This window comes from Manis pentadactyla, chromosome 2 (genome assembly GCF_030020395.1).
Source record: "Manis pentadactyla isolate mManPen7 chromosome 2, mManPen7.hap1, whole genome shotgun sequence".
Lineage (NCBI taxonomy): Eukaryota > Metazoa > Chordata > Mammalia > Pholidota > Manidae > Manis > Manis pentadactyla.
This window is the reverse complement of record NC_080020.1, coordinates 76,848,274-76,874,914: the sequence shown is the minus strand read 5'-3', so window position 1 is coordinate 76,874,914 and position 26,641 is coordinate 76,848,274. Positions and strand designations below refer to the sequence as shown.

General features: G+C 33.1%; 1 protein-coding gene across 6 annotated transcripts in view; it reads left to right on the top strand.

Moving 5' to 3' along the window:
- The window catches only part of XRCC4 (X-ray repair cross complementing 4), a 258,936-nt gene that overhangs the window by 168,196 nt on the left and 64,099 nt on the right, over window positions 1-26,641 (top strand). Inside the window, exon 7 of one of the 6 annotated variants that reach the window (XM_057493758.1) lies at window positions 1,063-1,967. The exons of the other annotated variants lie outside the window; for them this stretch is intronic. Within the exon in view, the coding sequence (XP_057349741.1) occupies window positions 1,063-1,129 (67 nt within the window). The 3' untranslated portion in view covers window positions 1,130-1,967. Of the gene's footprint in view, window positions 1-1,062; window positions 1,968-26,641 lie in introns of those variants that run through there. 6 annotated transcript variants of the gene reach the window in all.

Here is a 26,641-nt window from a genome sequence, read left to right as displayed (position 1 = left end):
TGCCAGATAGTAAGATGACATTGAAAAAAATCTAACATAATCTTAAAAATTATATTTTCATTTCAAATTTACTTATGGCTATTTTTAAAGAACAAAAATTATGATTTGGAAATTATAAAATGTATGAGTCAATGTATTTTCTTTGGTATTTTGTTAATTCCTATTCATATTTAAAGCAGAAGTGCTAAAAATATATGCAGAATTTTTTCTTGCGGTTTTTATAGATGAATTAGAAATGTCATGTAGTATGCTAAAAATATTGGAATCCAGCTTGTCTTCAATAAAGTGTTTTAATCTAATTTACTGCTTTAAAGAGACATAGCTTTCAAATTAGCTGCTTGATTTGGTTATGCTTAGAATTTTTTCAAAGTGAAATGTCTATCTCTGGTTGTCTATTTCTATTAAATTTTGGCATTATGTACTTTATTTTATAGCTTTTCACTCTTGAACTCAGACTACCTTTCTTTGATCTAGATCCCAATTTAGTTGTAAAGAGTTGAGGAGTTGGGACAATTAATATTTCGTTGCAGTAAAACAATCAGCATTTATAAAGAATATTATCAATTGAATCCTAAATGAATATGCAAATCATGTGTGTATTCTAATATATGTATGTATGCCCTGAGAATTTATTACTTCTTCTCTAAACTTCTCCTTAATTTAGCATATAGTTATTGAACAATAACCATATGACAAATGGTATTACAGACCAGTGGTTTTCAAAGTGTGGAAAAAGAACCCCTGTGGATTCCCAAGACCCTTTATGTTGATCCAGAAGGTCATCCCTTCTTTAATTCCATACTTGCACGAGATCAGATTTTCTTCACTATATTTCAATTAAAATATCATGTCAAAGTTGACTACAGAAGCTAATGAGAATTCAACTGTTTTCATTTACACTAAGCCATCAAACAGATTTGCAGAAGTTTGTAAATCATTGCCTTTACAAAGTATTTTGTTTGGGAAATATAATGGTTTTTCAATAAAGAATATGTTATTTGTGTTATACTGGGTTTATTATTATTTTTAAATGAACTCATAAAGATTTTTAAATTTTCTCAGTTTTAATTTCACATATAACAAATACAGTCCACACAAACAGAAGTTCGTGAGGTCCTCAAGAACTTGAAAACAATAAGGGGGTCCTGAGAGCCTGAGTTTTAGAGTTCTGTTATAAACAATGAAGATGCGAAGACAGGCACAATCCATATCTTAAGGAAACAGCCTGACGAGAGGGAGTTTTTGAGTTTCTTACATAAAAGTAAGCATTGTACATTAATGTAATTAATAATGAACTTGTTTGGTTTATGTTTATCTTTGCATTTTTATTCTCTCTGCAATTGTCCTGATCTACGGTTCTTGAAAGTGCCATCTGTATACTATATCTTATGTCTTCAGGCAATATATGTGAAAAATGGATGTGTGCTAAACTTTCACTGGTTTGTGTTTATCGTCTGAATTTATTCATTTGCTCAATACCTGTGAAACTGGCTTCATAGAGTTCAAGGTATTGTACGATCTTTTTAAAATAATGACCCAAAATATTTCCAATTTGCCAACATTAGAGTAGCAAACTACTTCTATAATATGAGAAAACATACATTCACAAGCAGTTTGAAATATTTAGAAAACTGTATTTCATTCAGTCAATCTGTAAGCAAATGAATAATGAGTATCAGTTATATGCCACGCATAATATTGGGTGTTGAGAGTTCAGGAGAGTAGAAAATGGCACAGTACTTTTCCTCATGGAGCTTCTGGTCTAATTGTTCTGATTTCAGGGTCTGGGGAAAAATGGACTCTATTATTTATGTTAAAGAGTTGCGTCTTAGTCTTTTCACTGTGTGAACTGAATATAAATAAGGTTTTGAGTTTACTAACACTTCCTGATTACACTGTATCTTAAGCAGGTTTCTGATATGCATGGTTCAAAGATGAAAGAAGTTTCTATCTGAATCAAGACCAAATATTTTATTTAGGTTTTTAAATAAAAGCAGTGTGTTTCTACCAACATATATGCAGTTAATACTGTGTTCCTGTTTTCCCCAAGTTTAGATGATAGTGCCAATGTTTGTTTTGTTTACTTTCACTGCTTTAAAAGTTGATATATCCATATTGGCTTTTTTGAATTATCTGCTAGTTATATCATTATGGACCTTTAGGCTCAACTGCTCCTAAGAAGTAATGAAAAACGTATCTTAGATGTCAGGAATAATTTTAAAGATCAAGGAAATTGAGTTCAGCATTTATCAATCAGATGTTGAGTGATTGATACTCTGCTTTATAATTCCTCTGCTTTTGCTCAAATAAATTATTTATTTTGTTTTTCTTTTATTTTTTTTATACATCTGGGCTTTTTTTTTTCCATTTTGAGTGCAGAAGGCTGAAATTTTATGGCTTTTAAAATTTAAAGTACTAGTTCTACTTTCCAAATTCTTTTTATCAAAAAAAAAATGAGAAGTCTTCTGCAAACAAACAGAAAACAAAACAAGGCCTCAACTGTAAAGAAACCTTAGATTAAGGCATACTCAATACTGAGTATTAAAACTGATGATTAACCTTTATTTTATGTTTGTAAATTCAAACTACTATTTCCTACCTTCCTAAGCACCTTTTTTCTATAATTTCTTCTGTACATCAGTTAGGTTGATATACTCTAGCTACAGCCTCCAATGCAGACTTAGGTAGTTTGCTACGTTAAGGCTGAAAAGATACTGGCCCTGAGCTCTAAACTTTGCAGTTTCCTAGGCTCTTCTTTCCCAAATTCTATTGCCTCTAGTCCTGTCAGATATTCTCCCTGGGTATCTTCCATGATTTTTTCACTGGCTCCTCATGGCTTCTGCAGTGCTGCATCTCAGGAACAAACAAAATAGAGTTACTGGATGATCTTAGGTACTGTGACTTAATTTTTCTTTTATTCTTATGTCCACTGGATTTTGTGCAAGTCATTTCATCTTCCTAGGATTGTTTCTGTTTCTGTAAAAAAAAAGAAAAATTGAATTAGATGATCTGTAAAATCTTTCCTAATATCTATAATCCTATTACATTTTTAACTATTCACCACTTTCAAAACATGAACATGATTTAGCAATAAATTACATTTATTAGCTTTTGGAATCTAAAATTCATGAAAAAATATAAAATTAAAAAGTATAAAATGTCTACAAGTTGGAATATTATTCATCTCTTAAATTTATGTAGTTGTATTCAACAATGTAAATTTTGTAGTATGTTTCTAAATAACCATGGGTTATTTAGTACTCTTTAAAACACTAAATACTAATCTATATTAATCTACATATACATACTTATCTATAGTAATCTATAAAACAAACTCATGGCAATTTTTAAGTTTATTTAAACATTTATTGTGATTCTGGCATTGGTGCAAGACAAGAATGGGAGAAGAGAGATGCAGACAAAAATAAGAATTCTAATAAATGCTTTAGATGTGATCTCATTTAAATCTCACACAAACCCTACAAGCTGTGTTATCAATTTCCCCTTTGTACAGATGAAAAATAACCAAGGCTCAGAAATATGTAGCTGTTTTTCTGGAGTGGCACAGCCAATGTTTTATTTCAAAAATAAATGTACATGGTCCACTGCCTCAATAGAAGCTATTTGCTATGGAAATATTAACCCAATTCTATTAAAACTATATTATACAAAGTATACAAAGCTTAACTTATCCAAGGTCAAAACAGTGAGTGATTTTAAATAATTATTCAGTGGATTAATGAATGACATATTCTACAGTATTCAAAAAAAGGGAAAAAGAGACTGTTTTACATGAATGAGTTATTTGAACTTGCCAAATTTAGACATAAAACCAGTTTAGTTGTTATTTTCTTATTGTTATTACTGTCTTACCAAATTAAACTGTTAGTTCAGCATTAACCAATGAAGCTGTTTGACTACATAATGTCAAAAGTTACAGTTTACTATGCTAAGGAATTACCTGCTTGTAAACCTGTCCTATGTGGTAAAAATATGTGAAATATTTGGATGGGTATCTCCCTAAGTGTATGTTCTAAGGGCATTCAATAGAAGTGACTCTTAGGTGACCATTATTAAGAGTTTTCTAAATTCTGAATACTTAAAAGAGTTTTGTTTGTAAACAAGTACATTCTACCACATTCATTTTCTTTGTAGTCTTAGCCATGTTTACCTAGAAAACATTAACTGAGAATGAATCTATTACACAACTTTTTACTCTTCTCTTGGTGGTGGAAAGATTGCACAAAAACTTACGAGTTTATAGTTCACATTACCATGGCATATTAACCATTATATCCCATTAAATTTAGCTGAGAAGGTGACTTCATTACTGGTTTTCAGTTCTAAGTTTAGGCTGGACTTCAGTTTTCTCAGACCCTCACACTGCTTTTTCCTTTGTACCCTCTGCAGTGGTCTCTCAGTAGGATTTGCATTCATTGTATGACTACCACTAACTAAGGAAATGCACAGTAGATAACTGTTGTTTTTGAAAACAAAAAAAAATCTGACTATAGCTTTCCCTCACTCTTCATTCATTTATCACTCATTTAAAAGTCGTTTACATGCTGAGCACTCTCGGGACATGTTGATGAGTGAACTAGACACAGTCCCTGACAGTGTAGAGCTTAGTCTATAAAAAAGAAGACAAGCATTAATCATATCATTATATAGAGAAATAATTGCAAACTTTTGAAAGATTTCAGGTTTTAGGGGAAATGTAGCAAGCAGGACATGCCTTGAGGAATCATCATTTGAGCTCTTACCTGAAGAATAAAAATAAGAGTACAGTGGTGGAGTGGAGAGCAGTGTTTAAGCAGAGGAAGCGGCCTGCAGGCACGTGCCCAAGTAGCATGTGTAAGCATGGAGAGAACAAGGGGGGGAGCAAGGGCTGTAAGGCAGGGGGCCTGCTCAGAGGCCATGCCAAGCCAGCTGTGTGACCCTTGTTAAAAAGTCTACCTTTCCTTGTATACATGATAGCATTTCTGTTTCTCATAGAACAGAGTACTTTTTTTGTTTTTTCCAGCTTTTTGATACTGGTTTTACTTCTTCTTAAGAGTTATAAAATATCAGAGTGACTAGAAAACTGATATTTTGACCATTATTGCATCTTCTTAGATATAATCATTTAAAATAATCTAAAGCAGTTGTACTTAATTTCCTTTTTTTTTAATATTTTCTTTACTACTTTCCAACTGCTCAGTGTTATACAATTTTGGATTCCCAATAATAAAACTTTCATTCTTTTAAAACACAGGAACCTAGAAAATTGAAAACATACTGAAACTTATGAAGAGTATTCACAGGGATAATAGCTTAAATTGGCATGTGTTAGCAGTCCTGAGGTGTAGAATTATACTGCCATTTTGCTTTTTTTGGTAACTATAAGTGTTTTTTTCAGAGATGGTTTTAGGTCTTTGATGATTTCTCACTTCTGGTAAGATTCTAAATCCTTGAATGTGGTATGCATTGATAAATACTCATTTTTAAAAATTTAGTGTGATTAATCTATACAATATGATGATGGCTTGGGGAAAACACTCATCCTGTTCTGTCAACTAGCATCAACACTAAAAGTTACTATACAACATAACCATATGTTATACATTCTTTGCTATTTACTGTCTTGCATCACTTGAAGTTGTGATTTGTAGTTATTTGGTATGACTTTTTAACTCCATATTTTAAGCAAAATGAATTATCTGACAGTCTACAGAATTTTTAAAATTACTTTCAAATTTATATATTTTATTAATATCATCAGGTAAAAACCCTAAGTGTAAGCAAAACATTATAAAATTACTTTCTATAAATATACAAGGGCACACACAATATGTATCTAAATGAAATAGCTCTACTTTTGGACTTCTTAGGCACCCAGCTTAAGTTTTAGTGAGGTCATGCTTTATCATACAATATAATAATCAAGGACAAATTTTTCATTCAGTTTTTTTTAAGTGCTTATATTAATCTTTCAACAGCCTAAAAAAGCTAATACAATAAATGTCTATTAATAGCATTCTGTTGGTATGACATTAAGTCAGTTGTGGCCAGGTAAACTAGTTGGTTAATTTTAACAAACTGATTATAGTCCATTCATTATTTACTTATTTGGCTAAAATGAGTTAATGTCCCTATTGTATGGAAATAAGCAACCAGTAATAAGATGGGCCAACTAGTAAAATGCTCAAATTAAAGATTTAATTAATATTTTCATGCTTGTCACATCTTCAACTATTTCAGCCCATTTCTCCCCACCTGGAAAATCTGTTCTCCGTTCACTGTTCTGTTTCTCATTTCTATAGGTTCTGTGTCTTGAAAGCAAACTAGTTTTACAAGATAGTGACATTAGTACCTTAACAAGGGACCTAAAAGTGAAAACTTTTGGTCTCAAAATCAGGGCTTCAGACCCCAAAAGCCAAACCCAGGTTGCAACCAAATCAAGATCATGCTGGAAACCAAGACAGGTAGTCAAACAGGTAGTCATACACCATATGGGGGCAGAAACCAGAACTGGAGTATGAAGTTCTTATTGTAGATCAGAAGCAACTCTTCAACTTTATGTGAGCTCCTCCTTAAATGACTCTTAACTAGAGAAAGCATTAGTCCTTGTGGTCATGAGAAGAGCTAAATATATAGGTAGGAACAAAATGCCTCCAGCTCTGAGATTTGAATAGGTGGAGGGAAGAAAGTCAAGATGTTTATTGATGTTAGGTGATAATGAATCCAGAATTTACTCTTTATGATGCCATTCACAGACTTCATTCTGTAGAACTTTATAAGGAGCTCTTAACAGGGGCCCTACAAAGGACTCCATATTCAAATAAGTTTGGAAATTGCTGGTTACCATAGCTTCCACACTCCCATATGCTCTAACCCCCACATTTTATTTACATTATATATTACAATCTTTAAGAAATTCCTTGTAAATAATTCATTTGACTTTGTTTAATCACTTTTCAAATGTACTTAAGCTAAGCACCCTCACATAATCTGCCTCTCCCCTCCCTAAAAAGCTTTAGTAACAGTACAAAGGCTAATGTTCTACAGGGCTCTAGTTAGTAAAATGAACTCTACAAATTCCCAATTATCAATGATTTTTAAAATATAAAAACCTTTCAAATGTAATTATAGAGTGTTAGGCATTAGATGCATCTCACGGAATATAAGAACAGTGTGTATATGGGACCTTTATCCTCCTCTCCCCATAATCCTACCGCTTAGGAAACTTCCTGCTTGTCCAACAGGTGACCCTGTTGAGAGCAGCAGCGTTATTTTCTGGGAGAATATTAGTAATTGAAACACACTGGTATACCCTAAAAGGTGAAGTTTAACATCATGTCAACTGCAGGGTAAATCATTAAATAATTTGAACCGAAAATACAAATAATGTAGTCTTCACATACTTTCATACAATCTTTGTTTCTGCAGGCTAGCAAGTAAAGACCTATCTCATGCAATGCCCACAGTCATTATTTAGCCTTCCATGTAATGGATGTCTTCTGAAAACACAGAGTTCTAACACATTGTTCCAAACAAGCTTAAGAATAGTATTAAATTATAAGTTTTCACAGATGTTGTTCCTTGAACTATAGTAAAGAAGTTTTAAATGTGTTCTGAATCAACCTTTAAGTGGTTCCATTAAGTAATTGTATAGCCGCAATATTTTAGGTGAATGGTAGATGGCAAAACAGCATGCGCACACCCCCACCCCTTACAATGTTTAATTAGCCAAGGTTACACAATCTTATCTAATTCCATATGGCTACAAGGTGTAAGAAAAGATGCTGCATATTTTAGCACATTTCCTCACCTCCTTGGAGAGGGGTTAGTTATTACACAGCCACCACTGATACAGTTTGTATAGGCATGGTCTTCCAGACCCAGAAAAGCTCAGGTTTTTCCTTTTTATACTAGAAGCTCACAGCATCATCCTGGAAGAAATTGCACAATGTGAGCCCTTTTATTCAGAGGAATAATTACCCACATCAGGCTCTCCTGCCTCCTGAACGAAAGTCACTATGTCTATTGAAGCTTTTCAGGGTAATCCAGTTGTAGTAAAATAGCATTTTAAGTAAAATACTTACTATGAATAAAGTTCTTCTTATGATAGAGTTTTGAAGAAAGTTTTTAGTTTATTTTTTCTATGTTTCTATTATCAATATTATAAATTAAAAAGACAAAACCTAACAGGGAGGTGAAGAGTCCAGTTTTAGTCCATTTATTTATTAACTTATTAATAAACTTTATTTTCTAGAGTAATTTTAGGATTCACAGCAAAATAGAGCAGAAAGTAAAAATCTGGGGTCCCCTTACATACACAGCCTCCTGCACTATCAACACCCTCCGCCAAAGCAGAACATTTTTTACAATTGAACCTACACTGACACATCATTATCACCCAAGGTCTATAGTACATTAGGGTTTACTCTTGGTATTATATATTCTATGAACTTGGACATTTAGAATGACAGGTGTATACCATTATAGCATCATACTGAATAGTTTCACTACCCTAGAAATCCTCTGTGCTACACCAACTCATCCCTTTCTCCCCTTAACTCCTGGTAACAACTAATCTTTTAACTATGTTCATTATTTTGCCTTTTCCAGAATATCATATAATTGGAATCATACAGTATATAACCTTTGCAGATTGGTTTCCCTCACTTAGTAATATGCATTTCAGTTTCCTCTATGTCTTTTCATGGCCTCTTAGCTAATTTCTTTCTAATACTGAATAATATTCCATTTCCTGAAGGTACCACAGCTTACCCGTTTATCTACTGGAGGAATCCATTTATTTTTTATTAAAATGAGGTTCATTTTATTTGTTTCCTAATTATAAAAGCAGTATATGCTTAGCCCCCCAAAATCAGAAAGCACACAGAAACAAAATGATGGTACATGGAAAAGTCCTAATCCCACTCACTTGGGGCCAACCACCATTAACACCATGGTACTCTGATTTGCAGATCTCTTCTACACTTTATTTGTAGAGCAAGCCTTATACCGTTTATGAGGTTGCCTGCTTTTTTAAAATTTAAATACATATTTTAAACAGCTTCCACTTTAATAAATATATTACTTCAACAGTATTTTATATTTATAGTTTTCTATTGTATAAATGTATCATAATTTCCAGACTATACATTTAGGCCTTATCCACATTTGTACTATTACAAAGAATGTTGTATATGTTTGTACATAAATTTACACATACGTCTGATTATTTCATGAGAATGAATTCCTAAAAGGGGAATTACTAAGTCAGAGGGCATATGTATACTTCAGTTCTTTGTAATGTTTTGCCAGAATTCCTCCAGAAAGCTATAATGATTAGTACTTCAAGCAGTGTTTACCATTTGTTCTCTTGTTTTCCACTTTGGTCATTGCCAGATCATTTTAATCATTTAATCAGTATAGGACATCTCATTATTTAATTTTTGTATTTAACTTTAGAGAAGTCTATTTTTTTCTGATATTTATTGGTTATTGGCATTTTATCTTTTGTTTATTATCTCTCCATAACCTCACCTGTTTTTCAATGTAGGTCTTTGTCTCCTATTGTTTCTAAGAATGTCTTATATCTAAAAATACTAATCATTGTTTTTCCCAGCATATCATTTGCCTTTTAATTTTTGTTATTGACATTTTGTATTTACTTAAGTTATTAGTTAGATCAATCCATCAGCAATAATGATAATATTTAACATTAATCAAATACTTTTTATGTTCTAGATACTGTGCTAAGCATTTTATATGCATTGTCTCATTTCACTGTATCCATTTCATAGATCAGGTAGCTCAGAGCTACAGAAATTGGATAACTTGCCAAAAGACAAGTGCCTCATATTTGATTCTGAATCTAGGATCATCTTATACCAAAGACTGTACTTTGAAGCTGCTTTATTATTCTGCTTCAAAAATAACAGTAATAGCTAATATTTATTTGATTACTGTGTACCTGGCTTTGTGTTTAAGCACTTAAATTCCATTAATTCATTTAATTCTCACCACAACTCTATAAAGGCATATATTTATATCCATATTAATTAGTAGCTGAATAAAGAAGAATTTCAGTGAGGTTTGACTGCTTATCCAAAATTTCTACAGTGTACACAGCAAAGATAGAACTGCGAGCACTGTGAGTGCAGGCACTGGGTTAAAAACACCTCCTGTCCATCTCTTAACCTAAAAATGAGGGTCTGATGAGATCATATGTATGAGAGCACTATCTAAGTAGAACACTGTAGGAATACAATGTACTGTTATTTTTAAAGCACTGTTTTCCCTGGGCTTTTTGGCTAAATTTTAGAAATCTATTTCTGGGAAGGAAACAGTATTTATGGAATTTTCAAACCTGGAGCTTTTTTTTCTTCATAATTCTAATGTGAATGAGAATTTCCCATGCCCTTCTATGTGTTAACTCAACAAATTTTCTTTCCTCCCATCTAGAAATCAATAAGATAATGTTGGAGGAAAATAACACACTTGGAAGACTCTGTTCTAAAAGCAGTTGATTAATTTCAGAGAGAGAGACACACATATAAGCATTTGCCTTCTATTAATTCTAATATTATTAATCATTTAAAATTTTCTTTCCAACTGATTCAAATATTTACTCATTTTTTTTTTTACAGATTATTCATTTGCATCTGCCAGTTTAGAATATGGTAGTTGGCTCCTACTTTTCAAAAAGAATAAAGTTTTTATGTTTGTATCTTGATTCCTAAAAATTCCTAACAGTGTATTGCTTGGATCCTAGTTTAAACTTGGATCCTAGTTTAAAATTTCTGTATGTGTGTGTTTAATTTATATGGAGAATCTAACTCATCAGGTTCAAATATCTAATTTTTGAAGATTTTTGTTAACTGACCTTTAAAATTTTTTTAGTGTCAAATTAGGGGACATAAAATGAATGTGCAGTTGCTGTATATGTACTTTGGTCATCATGAGCAAACCTCATTTTTTATACAACTTTAATTTTATCATAATGTTTATCTTAGTTGCAAAAGTAAACACAGTGGTGGTTTTAAAACAAGATAGGTTTTTATTAGCTTCATTCTGTGTTTACCTAACTGTTCATGCTGCGGCTCTCACTTTCCTTGCTGCATGTTTTGATTAATGGCCCCCTGGACTTGTTCCAGAATATACTGATTATGCTCAGTGCACTTCAAAGATGATTTATTCATTGTGTTTGCAACTCAAAATAATTAAGTAAAGATTGATCATAAGTATTATTATAGGTTTGCCAATAAAATCAGCAGTTACATTTTAAGATAAAGTTTACCTGAGTAGATTTTTTTAACTATTCAAAAAGGACAAAATATTAATATTTCAAAAAAATATGCTCAGTATTAACCACAGGTTTATAGCTTTTTAAAGCCTGGTAATTAAACATATCAGAGGTTTAGGCTTATGAGTGTATGTATTTTAAGTTGTATTTTAACATAATTTGAAAATAATACATTTCAATGTAGATTACATAGATGTTTAAATAAAGTATTTCCATGTTTATAGCTCACATTGGGAACAACCTTTACTGCTGTTCCCTCAGGCTATTGTATACATTTAGATGTGAAATTATTGACAGACTTGAATTTCTGTTTAAAAAATTTTTTAATAGGAAACTGTTACAGTTTTTCTATGTTTTAGTAAAGGAACTTAGTCATATAGTTCATTATGCTCCTATTGTTTGAAAGGCTTCTTTACATAAAATTTCTCTAAATTTGGTTTAATAGTAATTACTGATTCAAACATTTTAAGTACTCTACCAACATAGAATAATGTGTACATACTCATTATATCTGGCTAGAAGAGTTGTTTTTCAAAGGAAATGACTCCCTGCTCATAATATATAGTTCAATATTGAAAGAATAACATGTACTTTTTTATTATTATTTGGTATATTACATTCAAAATTCACATTTAACAGTGAAATTCTATAACTTAAATCATCTATTGTTGTGATATATAAATGTTAAATAGGTCCTTCGTTTATATTAAAACATCATGAAATGAAATGAAGTGTTTTATCAGAATAGAACTGAAGGCTGTTTATTGTTCTAAGCTTGTGTGAAAGTATAAACTAGTTATATCAAAAGAAGAAAATATGAACTCCACCAGTAACTGAGATGTTGGCAAATCAAATATGAGAATAAAAAACAAAAAATAAAAAACCTAAGTAATGAAATTAAAAATACATAATGATCCATGAGTATTATTCAAGGATTTTGTTTTTGTTAAATCATTACTTAAAGCTGTACATAGACATGCTTTATTTAAACATCATTATTTAAAAAATATCTTCATTAAAATTTTAGGACATGTACTTTGTTCATTTGAAAATATTTTACAGTAATTTTGTTTCAAAACAATTCCTAAAAATTTTAATTTCTCTAGATTAAATTTATGCATGTTACTTTTTAAAATGTTACTTTTGTAATAAAGACAAATCTTAGTTTATTGAATAAAGCAATGCTTTCTTCTCCTTCATATACCATTTCTAGAAATACAGAATAAAGAACTGCATAGGCAGTCTTCAACAATCTCTGTATAAGAAATAAAAAAAATACAAAAGATTAATAGCACACATTAATCTTTTCCTTTTTGGCCACTTTATAATTTCCTGAAAAACTATCTTTAATACGTACATAGCTAAAATGTGTCAAATTCCAAAATAGGTATAAGAACTCTGTAATCCCATTTGCAGGACTGTGAAATAAGGAACAGTGGTAAGATCAGAAAAGACTGGCTAGAAGGAGGTGTTTTTTGATTTTAGCTTTATAGAGGACTGGAATTTTCTAGAGACATAAGCTGAAGAAAATAATGCAGAGACTAATTGTTGAACCCAATGTCCTGACTCCCTTTATTTCTTTTAGTAATAGAACTTCCTGCTACTACCCCATGCATCTACAAGTTTTAACAGGGCATATGGCTACCACCCTAGAGGCTACTTTTCTCTGCAATGAGGTATAGCCATGTGACAAAGTCTTAACCAGTGGGATGTGAATGGAAATGATATGTGAAATTTGGGGATCATGCCCATAAAATGATTTGGTATACATTTCCCTGTCTCTTTCTGCCTTGTCAGCCCACCTTCTACCTAGCATTTAAGGAAAACATCCTAGGAGATGGCTGAGAAACAAGAAGGGAAGAATCATATAGAGTCTCCAGACAATCTCATGGAGCAAGGCATCATATCCACCATGCACTACCCAGCTATCTCTAGACTACTGTGAGAAGGAGAAATAAATGTATAGCTTGACTGAGCTTTTTGGATCTCTTTGCTATAGAAACTTGAGAGATATCCCCGAGCTAAAAAGAAGGGCTTTCCTATTAGAGGAATGGAGTGTGTAAATAAATTTATGTACATAAGGAAGAGTCTGGAAGGTAGGGGACCAGTGACCATATCGTGAAGTGCATAGAGATGTGAATAAAGCTGTCAAAGTATGTGGAGTGGATCTCAGATCACAAAGGACCTGAATCCTCAGTTGATTTATGTGGACTTCTTTTATGAATGCAACAAGGAACTGTTAAATGTTTTGAGCTAGAATGGCATAATGAACGATGCTTTATGAAAATTTCCCTGGAAACCACATATTTGAGGAAGGGAATGTTTATAGATTGAAGTGAAGATAGGAAAATATTACAGTAGTCAGGAAGAGTTGTCTGAATAACAGTTATTGTTAAGTGTGATTAGAAAGCAAAGGAAGAGATGCTTTGAAAAATACTTAAGATTGCTATCCTCTTGTTACCAAAGATCTGGGAAGCCTCATCAGTAATGAAAGTTATTTGTTCTACATGATTTTTATCGAAGTAGGTCATCTGCCTTACTTCAGAAACCAGCATACCACAAAAAGTGGATAAATAGAACTTGATAGTCATGGGCATTAATGTCTCAAAAGACTGAAAAACTTTCCTTTTCCAGACTGGCATATTTATATACTCAAGTATATGGGTATGTACTACATTAATTTTGTATTATTTTGCCTCTTTTCATTTATTTATTTTTAAGTTTAATTTAACATATGAGTATGTTAATCAATGAGCTGTCTTCAAATCATGTTTTAAGAAAGGTTGTCACTTTGGAAGGTGTGCTGTGTCTTCTGAAAACCTTCCCTGGTGTAGGAGATCCTGTTAGCTCCAACCACAGGAAATACTCCTCTGGACATGTATTTTCATTTTAATCTGAAGTTATGAGATTTCTCTTCCTTGGAGATATATGATATTCTACTTATGGACTACAGAAAAAAATCAACTTTTTCACTGTCATAATCTGTTATGGTTATAGTGTGATTTTACAAAGTGTTTTGCCTAGGAACAAAATACATGACTTCCTAGAAATTTCCAGATTATAGGGAATAAAATAGGAAATGTATTCACAAATGAATTTGGCAATGTATGAAGTTAGGAGATACTGTTATAAGACCAAACAGTTCTATATATCCCTATTTCAAGAAAGCTATGAGAATTAATTTTTTTATTTAATGAGCCTGTCTTTAGTTAAGCAATAAATGGGTAATGGATACATATCTAAGCATTTAAATCATAGAAACTATTAAAACATTTCGTCTTTTCTCAACTGCTCTGTGTTAAATAAATGAAAATCTCAGTATTCTTACTGAATAACAAGATGGTCTTTCAGGGCCAAAATATAATTTTGGAGTATTCCACGTAAGTGGATAGGAACTTACACAAATAACTTCTAAAGGAGTCACCATGTGACTGCCTCTAAGGCCCTCCCATAGAGGAAAGAGTTCAACACAGATTTACATCCTAACTCTGACAGTTAGTTGCTGTGTGATATGGGGGAAGCTGCTTAATCAGTCTGAGCCCTAGTATCCTAACTTCTAAAATGGGAATAGTAATACCCACCTCATTAAGCTTAATGAGATGACAAATATGCACCAGGCACATGGTAAGTGCTCAATTCTGGCTACTGCTGTAGCTCTTGTTCATTTTATCAACCCCCACCCCCACCCACAGTGTCCAGCTGTGTAGGTTTAAATGCAAATTGTCTTCCAACCCAATTACTTGTGGTAAAAGCATTTAACCTATGAAATCATTTAATTTATATTTTAACATGTTTCATTATTTAGTCTAATAATTCTTATCATCTGAAATTCCAGAATAATTATAAAGTGGCCAAAGATGAATTTAGAAGTTTTATGTTATGTAACTTTGGTACCTAGCTTGCTGATAACAGGTACCTCATGCACACTCAAATCATAAATATCTTGTCAACACATATTTGCTGAGTACCTAGCATGACCTAGGCACTGATCTAGGCACAGAGGATATGGTGGTGAGCAAAACAGCAAAACAGCTGATGTTACATTCTGCTGGTGTGAAACAAGCAAAAAATAAACAAATTAACAAGAAAACACCAGGTAATAAAAGATACGCAGATAATTAAAAGAAGGTGATGTAAAAGAGGTGGATGAGATGCTTCCTTCTTATACAGGGTGGTCATGGAAGGTCTCTGTGAAGAACTGATATTTAAATGGAACTTAAATGACAAGCAGACATCCTTTTAAAGCCTGGGAAAAAATAAGTAATGCTAATGCCCTGAGGTGGGCCAAGCCTAGCATGTTGAAGGAACAGAAAGATGGTCCATGTAGTGGAAAAGAGGAGTTGGTATGTGACATAAGTTTGTGGTCAGTGAAATGGGTAGTCAGATCACAGGACTCTGAGGGTTTATTCACAGTGTAATGGTGAATTTTAAGGAAGAAAGTGATGTTTGTTTTAAATGATTGCTATGATAACTGTGTTGAAAACGGATGTGGAGGTGGGGAGTTAGTGAAAACAGATCAGTTAGGAGGTTTTACAGTAGTCCAAGTGAAGACTAATAGTGGCTTTCACTATTCTGAAGAATAGGAATTCTTAGATCCTAGGGATGTCTTAGCAGTGGAGGTGCCAGGACTTGCAGCTGTGTTTGGCTTAGGAGAATAAGGGAGAGAGGGGAACCAGGAGGATTCGTGTGTGTTTGGATTGAGAAGCTTGGTGAGTGGTACAGATTTCAGACATGGAAAGGACTAAGAAAAAGAGCAGGTTTGCAGAGCAGAAAAATGGAAAGTTCTGTTTTGGCTAGGTTATGTTTAAAATACTTAGCAGATATCAAAGCAGAGATGTCAAGATATCAAGATGAGTCTGAGTTGCTGGGAGAAGGGAGGTCTGAAGATAAAGATTTGAGAGGTCTGAGAGTCCTAAACATTGGGGATTTATGGTTATGATCTTAAAGGAGAATAGTCAGCATGGGTGGATGTTTCTCTTCAGCAGAACTTGAGTGGTGATGATGTGGAGCTGCACACGGCAAATAGAGTAACGGTAAAGAGATATGTTATGGTAGTGCCAGAGTTCCAGGCTTTATTTCCTTAATACAATATAACAGCTAAAGAGAATGAATTCTGTCCATTTTTTACTTATTTGATGGGTATGGATTATACCTGGATGTAATAGCCAGTGATTCTTTTCTGGGCCCGCAGTTCATCTGAACACTTTTATTATCTGTTTCTGGAAACTTTAGTATTATATCAAAACAGAACTGGATTTAAAATACATACATATATATAAACATATATATATGTATGTATTTTAAATATTTAATATATATGTATTTTGAATGTTTATATATATATAAAATATTAAGGGAAAAGTTTCAAATGGACATAATTACTTTATTTAAAGCACTTTTTAAATTGAGCAGTTCTCTTTATGTATAATCACTGAATCAAAAAAATTTGTTGGGAGCCTTTTTAGCTATAGATTTTAGCTTCACAGTCCAGCCAGGTAGAAAAACAGAGTTACATGAAACCATAATAGAGCAGTTATTTGAGTGTCTGTGATAGTCATTAGTTCTGTTCACCAAATATTTCCAGCTCTCTGCCTTCTGGGCACATGATAAAACTGCACTTTGTAGCTACAGGCTATGAAGATTACTTCTCACCATGAATGAAGCTATTAGTTCTTACCATCAAGCTTTGATTAAAGTATCATGTAATTTCCAAGCTAGAGACCTTTCCTTCTTTGTGCCATAGTGACTGGCAATGTGGATAGCTGCTCTGTCATCTTATGTCCTGGAATGAGGACAGCACAGAGTAGAGTCCTGATGGGCGTACAAGAAACACCAAATGAGACAAGAATGTACAAATGAGAAATTAAAGCGTTGTTGTTTCAAGCCACTGAGATATTAGAGTATTTGCTACTGCAGTAAAATCTAACCTAGTTCAACCAATGCAATACAAAGATTTGTCCCATAGCATATTCTTAGTACCATCACACTGTTTTAAAAATAAGGAACCACAAGAAAACATTCGTTGAAAGTTCAGTATCACTGCTATAAAGTGAATATTGACACCTTTAATGTAAGCCAAGTAGAAGGTCAGAAAAGATCACTGCTTAGCTACATTATTACAAACCATGAAAATATATCATATTCCCAGATGTTACAATTTGGAAGTTTTATTTTCTCTTGGTACCAATATAATTGTACAATATAGAAATTTTAGAACAACTGTAAATACTTCAGTGATTTTGCAAACAAATTAATCTTCTTTAAGAAAAAATACAGCATTTTCAGCTTTTTCTCAAGCAGATAATAGAAGTTGATTTTATTTTCACAAAGCTATTTAACAAATGCTTTTATAAGCTCATTTTGTTCTAGTTAGACAAATGGAGTCCAGCTCCCCATTCAGAAGGTTAAGAGTGAAAACACTCAGAGATTTGACACCACTTCACCCAACCTAATGACTTCACTTTCCATTTAACTTGCTTGCTGTCTGCCTAAATTATTCATTGAACTAAAAATGTACTAGTCATATTAAAGCTGTAGTTAGTATTCACTCTCACCACGTATGCAGAGGTTAATCACAATGCAGATGATCCAGAAACTCATAAATTGAGGAAGTTTTAGTCATAGAATTTTTGAGGTGGGAATAGAGTAAGACAGTCCTTTCTGGTCCTTTGCCAAATAATCAATGACTTCTTAATCCATTGCTTAGTTGTAAACTGACATAGCATGTTCATCAAATAAAGCTTGGTAGGAGGGGCTTTATTCATGGATGCTGTCTATGCCCAGAGTCTGTCTCCTAATGACTTCTCTCTATAGGTCCTCTTCCCTGGAGTTTACTTTAGTGTAGTGTTTGCCTACACCATATATAGAAAAAATTCTAGGTGTTTCAAGCTAGTGTTTGCAGAGACACTCCCCTGTACCTTATTCATTGCAAACTAAATAGTATTCCACTCAAACAAACATCCTGCAGTACTAGAAAAGTTATAAGAATATCAAATAAGGAGGTAGGAGCCCTGGATTCAAGTTTCAACTGTGTCATTTTCTAAATTGTATTGTTTGTTCAACATGTTTCAAATCTGTCTCCTTTCCATGTCCATCTTACTGCTCTGGTTTAAGACTGTTACAGAGCTCCCTTCCAGACTTCACACAGTTGTCAGAGTGAACCTTTTAAGATGCTGATCACTTCAAATCTTTTAATGAGTCTCTACAGTTTTTAGGATAAAGTCTGAACCCCTTAGCTTAGTACACAGAGCCTTTCATGAGCTGTCCCTTGCCTAACTCTCTAGCCCTGGGGTTGTAAACTGGCAGGCTGTTAGTAGAATTCAGCTGACATATCCTTTTGATCTGGTTTGGGCCATGTTTTCTTAAAAATCTGGTAGCAACATTAATTTAAAAATAGATTCTGGCTTCTCTACTCTTGCATTGAGTACCCTCTTGCCTTTCCATTTCCCTGTCTCACTGATCCGCTCACTGCTTTCTGAGTGCAGCACGATGGTTGCCTTCTTTAGAAACTCACCCAACCTTCCCTACAAATGCAACTGCACCACCTTATTCTCCCCAATCGATCAGTGTGGTATTTTTTGGCTAATTTGTCTCAATCTCCCACTAAGCTATAAACTCCTTGGGGACATAGACCATGCATAAGTCATCTTTGTGTCACAGTTTGGGCTCTAAGGAGCCACTGTGGACCTCAGTATCATCACCTATAAAACAATGTGTGTAGATTAGATGCTCTCCAAAGTCTCTTCATATTTGCTATAGACTGTTATTTTTGCTGTATCTGCTGTAGACTGTTAATTTGGGGGAATCTGGGGTCTGAGGTTGCTTTGAACAGATTTTGCAAAAGCTCAGATACTTACTAAACAAGACTCAAAGAAATTAAGACATGCAGTGACCTACAGTGCCAAATAACAAAGGTATTACCCTCCAAAGGGTACCATATGCTTTGGTTAGTCATTTCTCTATGGAAGCTAACTGCTTGACAAATCATTGCCCAAAGGCAGCAAACTGCCAATCCATTAGGCATTTAATGGCACTTAACAGAAAGGAATGATTGGTGCTTCAAACAGGTCATTTATTTAACCTTAATGCAGTCAATCAGGCATCATGAGGAATAGAAAGAGAAGATGAGGAAATATGTCAGTAAGAAATAGAATCAGATTCAAGTGCTACAATGGGGTTAGTTACCATTAAAAAAGCAGAATAGAAAATGGGTACTTCCTGCTGGTGGCAAATGGTTTGGGAAGAGGCTGTCATCAAATTTGGTTGGCATGACAATGAATGCCTTAAAACCATTTGACCTAGAAACTCCACCTCCAGAAATTTATCTTAAGGCAATAACCGTGAATGTATTCAAAGATCTGAATGTTATTTGTAATAGCAAAAAAAAAAAAAAAAGGAAACAATTTAAAAGCACATTAGAAAATTGTTCAAGTCAAAGGTTTTAAAACAGTCCTATTAAGAGTTTAGAGTTCCAGAGGGGGATTAACTAAGAAAAAACCCAGCCCTTCTTCACCGCTTCAACTAGAGTAGTTTCGCTTTTATTTGTTGTACATATTAAGGTTACATGTGAGGTTTTCTTTAGGAAAAAAAAAAGATTCTGTTCATAAAAATAAACATTTGAAAACCATTGGATTCAATAAATTATGGTAATTCATATCCCAATAGATATGAAAGTGTATGTTATCATCTCCAGTTATCCTTAAGTAGTGACTATAGCTCATTCTTTTTCTTACTTGGATTTTCCACATTGTCTACAGATAACATGTAATTATTTCTATAACCAGACAAAAAATAATTTTTGAAAAAAAGTTTGTTGACTTCAGTAGTCTAAAACCCACTGGAAATTTCCCAGCTTACCATTTTTGGCATTCAAATCATAGGTTTTGTAAAACTGCTACCATTATGAAATTTTCCCCATGAAATATCATAGGTTGTAGAGAATATTAAGGATACAGCACAACCCCCTCATTTTATATTTGAAGAAACAATGATCCAAAATGTTTCACTATATTGAAGCTAGAGCTGGGAACCTGTGGTCTTCTGAAGCCATGTGCATTTTTTGCTATCCACCCAATTTATACAATGGATAAGTCATACTTTTCATTTCTCTCAATTATGTCTACGTACTTGGGGCATCTATCATTGTGTTATTTCTTACCTTTTTCTATGAATGAAAACTAATTTCTTTGAAGTACAAGGGGTCAAAATTTCTCTAGTTAGAAAACTGGCACAAAGTAGGACATTAAAACAAGTCCTAAAACTGTCATATGACTCATTGTCCTAATTTTTTAGAGTTTTATAATATTCTTTATTCCAATAATTCATTAAGTGTATGTGTTCATTCAGATTTATAATTTGGAGTTGGATTAAATTGACCTCAAATAATTCTTAGTGTGCCTTCACTTTTGGCATCTAAAAGGTAGACATTAGATACATGTTCCATCTGCCCCACCTTCCTTCTCAGACGTGAATGTACTTGGAAAGTGCTCTGTCCTACTTGTATTTCAGGATCTTAACTCATCTTTGAGCTATCTTGCTATAATCACATTGAACACCCTCCCCGAAAATATAGTGACTTTGTGTTATGTGTGTGTGTGTGTGTGTCTAATTTGTTTATGAAAAAAATTAGAAATGGGGGTCTTTCTAGACCATTTTTTAAAACTATTTTCTCCGAGAATCTTAACTGTCTTAATTTACTTAAAATGCAAACCTTTCAGACTTCTGTCATATAAAGGATATTTTACTTAAAAGATTTATAACTTAAACTAAAATCATTTATGCAGTTGTTTTTACTAAAATAATTCTTTTAAACACCACATGTATTAGATTTGAGGTAAATTTTTAAACATTTAAAAATATCATAGTTTTGCAACCTCTTTTCTGATTTAGTCATTCTAATTATTTTAATACACTGGGCTGCTGTTCATTTACTCAGTGAATAGAGCATAAGCTCACAGATGTAAAATGAAATCAGATTTATAAACAATCAATTTAATAACTTGAACTTGCATGCAAATATATTTTCTCATGATAAAACCTTTGATACAGTATATCAAAGTGTTTCCAGTGAAGCATTTAAAGTTAGGAATGGCTATGCCACTAGCTAAAAAATATAATATTGAATATTCTTTGTCACATCTCAGTTAGTATTTTATGTAACATACCTATAGTGTGTGTTTTTAGAATAGTAATGCTGCATGATTTTATTTTCCAAACTATTTGAGAAATAGCATTGTATTTGTATATAAAATTATACACCTTTTAAAGCACACACACATATTACTTCATTTAGTTTTTATACAAATTCTGTGAGAGAGGGAGATGAGATTATTCAAAAATGTGAGGTAACCAAAAGTTTCATGGCTTTACACAGGCCTGGAACTGCTGCATTATTACTTTCTAGTAATACTATTATTTCCATTAACATTTTAGCATTTATAAATGAATATATAGCATTACTTCCACTAATCTTTTAGCTTCTATAAATGAATATGTGTACCCTAGAATTTCTTACAGCTTAATAAAAGCACATTGCAAAATTGTAGCATATATTACAATGTCAGTTAGTAAAAAACAGAACAGAAAATGGCAAACATTTTCTATTGGTACACAAAGGTTCTAAAGGTTATATATAATTGTTAATAATAGCTACCTCCATGAAAGTGGGGAATGGGATTGATGTTGGGGGTGAATGTCTCAAAGGAGATGTTAGCCTTATCTGAAGTACATTCTAAATACATTAATGTATGACTTTTGGAATTGAAAGTAATTTTTTTTAAAGTTTAAAGAATGTGCAGGTAGATTCTGGGAGTTACTGTTCGATAACAGGAAGGAGTAGGAATGGATAGTGGTAAATGGGGGAGTCACTACTGTTTTGTTAATAAAAACAGGTCATTACACTATCTTTGAAATCTCTATGTGATATTTTTCATAGCTTTTTTTGACCTACTGGTTGAAAGAAATGAAGGAACTGAAAGTAAGCATCTTTTCAGAATCATGCTAATTTGTTCATAGTTTTGAGAAATACTCAGCCATCAAAGGGAAATTGGCTGTGGTGATATATTGTGCAACAAATTAATATAAATCTAAAGGGGTTGTTTGTTTCATCACAATAGCCTTGGTAAATTAAAAGTAATAAATTCAATTGAAAACCAGGAAAATGTTCTTGTAATTCTGCATCATATAATTTTTCCTGGTCCTGTTGATAATTCCTTTGGGTTTTTTTCAGAGGGGCGGAGGCATGGACTTGTGATTACCTCTGCTTTCACTCACCCTCCTGGAATGTAGCATCTAATCTACAAAAACTAAAAAAATGACTTTTCACAGGAGCTTGTTATTCCTTTTTACAACGGTTTTCTGAATCAGAAGTGGGATTAGTCTAAGCTATCCCCTGCCCTTGGCATGTGTTCCTTTAGAAAAGCCAGACAATCCAGCCCTTAATTCCTGGTTAGTAAGATAATATCCATAACTGGGTGAGGCTCTTGAGATGGAATAATTTGGCACAATATATTCCTGACTGAAATTTAAATGGGCCTCTTGGGACCAGTGGACTATGAATTGGTCTGTCAGTGTGAATTTCAGTCTCCTTTCTCAACTAATCAACTTCATGTCTGAAATGTCTAAAGAGGCTTCCTATTACATTTCTTCTCTGACCTTTCTGACTCACATTTGCTTTTCTGACAACTTGTCACCTTTATCCTATGCCCCAAACAACCAACAGTGGTCCTCACACTTGCTTAGCGGTTCTCTGAATTGATACCCCGAGATGTACTCTTTATAATACAGGGACCCCCTCTACAGTTGTGATAACAATAATGATAGCAGCCACCATTTACTTAGTACCTACTATGTTTCCACCATTACACTACATAGATTCTCCCTAGTTTTTACAGCAGTCCTGCAAGGTAGATCTTAATTATCACCATTTGATACATGGCACATGAAGAAACTGAGATACAAAAAGCTATCTTTCCCAAAGACAGTTGGAAAAGTAAGGATTTAGACCCATGTCTAAATAATATACTGCAAAACAAGCTTGCAAAAAAGCAATCTCATTCCTTAGTTTAATAAACAAGATCCCAGTGAATGTATATTGCTATCAAAATCAGTCTGCATAGCATCACAATTCCTTACCAATTTTGATGTTTTTTCTAAATTAAGCAGATAGGAATTAAATTATTGAAAGACAGTTGCTATTATTTTTCCTGGCAATTTTTTCCTCTCCAAGGGCTATACTAAATGCTATTTTTCAGATATTTCTATGAGTCTGATTATCTGCTGATTAACTGTTCTTTCCTAGAAATGGTTCAGAAAAATTGTTTACAACTGGCTGCTGTTCTTCAATAACTAAAACAGTGTCCAAGTATAGTCACTAATTTAGAAAAGTGAAATGAATTTTATTAAGTTCAAATCATATTTGGTTAAATAACAGTAAAGAATGTAGGCTTTAGAATCATGTGTTCTGTTACCTTCTAGCGATTCTGACCTTAGGCAAATTACTTCATTTCACTGAACTTCATTTTCCTCCTCTGTTAAAGGACCTACTGAGAAGTCTTAACTGATCATTTTTTGGTTAATTGTTTCATCTTGTTTAAGTGTTGAATGAGATAACCCATGTAAAACACAGAGCATAGTACATGTCCCATTTTATGTAGTAAAAGTTTCTCTTTACTGTTAATGTAATTTGTATTGAAAATAACTATTTCTAATTTGTAGTTTTGTAGCATAGCAACTTAACACACTTGACATTCTGTAAAAATATATCGATATAGATAATAAAACAGTGTAAGGTTTTGGTGAAAGTTTGTTTTTCATGCTTAGCCAGATTGGAAATGTATACTAATGTGTAATGTATATACCCTTATAAAAAGACTTCCTTAAAAATTTCTTAATTGGTAATGAAAATGGAATTAAGTACAGAATTCATTGTTTGGAACTTTGATAATGTGAAAATGTATTTTCCCATTGCTGTTTAGATCAGATGAGAATAAAAGATTATTTTACATCATTATTCTGGCAACATGAGCCATCTCCTTGGTCCTGAACTCCAAAGACCTCAGCATTGTATCAGTGTCACTAGGAAGCCCAAGGCAGAAAAGAATGTAATCTGTGTGTCCATCTTCAGAAAAACAGAACCAATAAGGGAGGTGTGTATGTGTGCATGTGTGTGTGCATACATGTACATGTGTGCATGTGCACATATACACATATATGTATACTTAATGCATATATCTATATGTATGTATGTATGTACATGATTCACTTTAAGAAATTAGTTACTATAATTGTAGGGAATGGTAAGTCTGAAATACATGTGGCAGGCAGGCAGGCTAGATACTTAATGCTGCAGTCTTGAGGAAGAATTTCTTCACTTCTGGGAAACCTCAGTTTTTGCTCTAAGGCCTTAAACTGATTGGATAAGGTCCCTGATGTTATCAAGGGTAATCTCATTTACTGTAAATCAACTGATTGCAAATGTTAACCACATCTACAGAATAGCTTCATAGCAACACCTTGATTAAGTAACTGTTTGATTAAATAACTGTGTACCCTAGTCTAATCAGTTGACACATATAACTAACAATCACAAGCTGGGAACATAAAGTACATGAGAAGATTGAGATGAGAAGGAATGTTGAGAAAGGTGTACTCTAAAGGGTCATTGCTATAATGCAGATAACTGAGGATGAGCACCTAATGTAGCAAAGACTAGATGAAAATTGGGGGACAAATACAAATCATATGAAAGATGTAGAGCTGACAGTACTTGACCATGTGTTCTAGGCTGGCTTATGCAGGATTAAAATTTCATTGGTATATGTTGCATATTTATGGTTTTTAGGCATACTGCTAGGGAGTAACAGTGCAGATTTTTGATGACTCTTCTTCACCCCCATTCTCCTGTCCTCTTTTACCCTACCTTTTCACAGTTCTAGTTAAAATACTCTTAGGTAAGAGGTATAAAAGAAAGGCATCTTGAAAAGATACATATTGAAAAGATGTCAGTAGACTTGGTGTTCTGCCCATTCATAAGGTTTCAGGAACAATATGAGAGAAAAAGAAAAATCTTCAGTGCAGTATCTTTGGCTGAAGCTTATCCACCTGACAAGGAAATACGTGTTTGCTAACAATCTATAACCCAAGATCCTATGTCAATAAGGGTTGATATCCCAACTCTCTAGGCCTTTTTCCACAATTGTTTATCTGAAGGGCTGAAAAATAAAGCTGAGTTAAATTTTATTAATGTTCATATTTGATTATTTCAGCCTTACAATTTACAATAGGATTTTATAATGCAGTTTTCTTTGTCACATTAAAAACAATTCAGAATGGAAGGCACACAGGTGTCTAGAAATCTAATCATAAAATCCTTATGATATATCTTCATTCATATAATATTCCAAAGACTGGATTCCTAATCAGTCTCTCCCCCAAGTGTTTATTTTTCTTATTTGAGCATATTTTAAATGAATGAATAAATGCAGTATTACATAGAATGTTTATAAGATACTCCTATATAACTTTGTATTATGTAATAAATTTTATTCATCTTTTCAAAAAACAGCTTTTCTTTTTGTTTTTCTCTATTATCTTGTTTTCAATTCCATTTACTTCTGCTCTAGTATTTATTTATTTATTTATTTTCTGCTTCCTTTAATTTAAATTGCTCTTCTTTCTCTACTTTTCCTGAAGGGAAAGTTAGGTTATCGATTTGAGGGATTTCTTCTTTTCAGGCATATGCATTCAAGGCTATAAATTTCCCTCTAAGTATTGCTTTCACTGTATCCCACAAATTTTGATAAGTTGTATTTTCATTGTCATTTACTTCAAAATATTTTTAAATTTATCTTGAGATTTCCTCTTTGGCCCATATGTTCTAGAAGTGTGTTGTTTAGAAGTATGTTGTTTAATATCCAAATATTTTGGGGTTTTCCAGCAACAGAATTTCTACTGTTGATTTTTAGTTCATTTCCACTGTGGTTTAAGACCATACTTTGTGTGATTTCTATTCTTTTAAAGATGTTAACATCTGTTTCATGGCCCAATATGTGGTCTGAATGTGTGAAGAATGTGTCTCCTGCTTTTGTTAGATGGAAGTTTCTGTAAGTGTTAGGTAACTCAAAGAGACTGAATAGTGCCATTCAGGGCCACTGTTTCCTTACTGATTTTCTTCCTGCTTGATCTATCAATTACTCAAAGAAGGGCATTGAAGTCTCCACTCTAATAATAGATTTGCCTATTTCACCTTTGTACACATGCTTAGGGTTATTATGTCTTATTGTCTATTGTATATTTTTTGTCAGAAAAAGTCATTTTTTCTCCTTCAATTTTGAAGGACAATTTTGC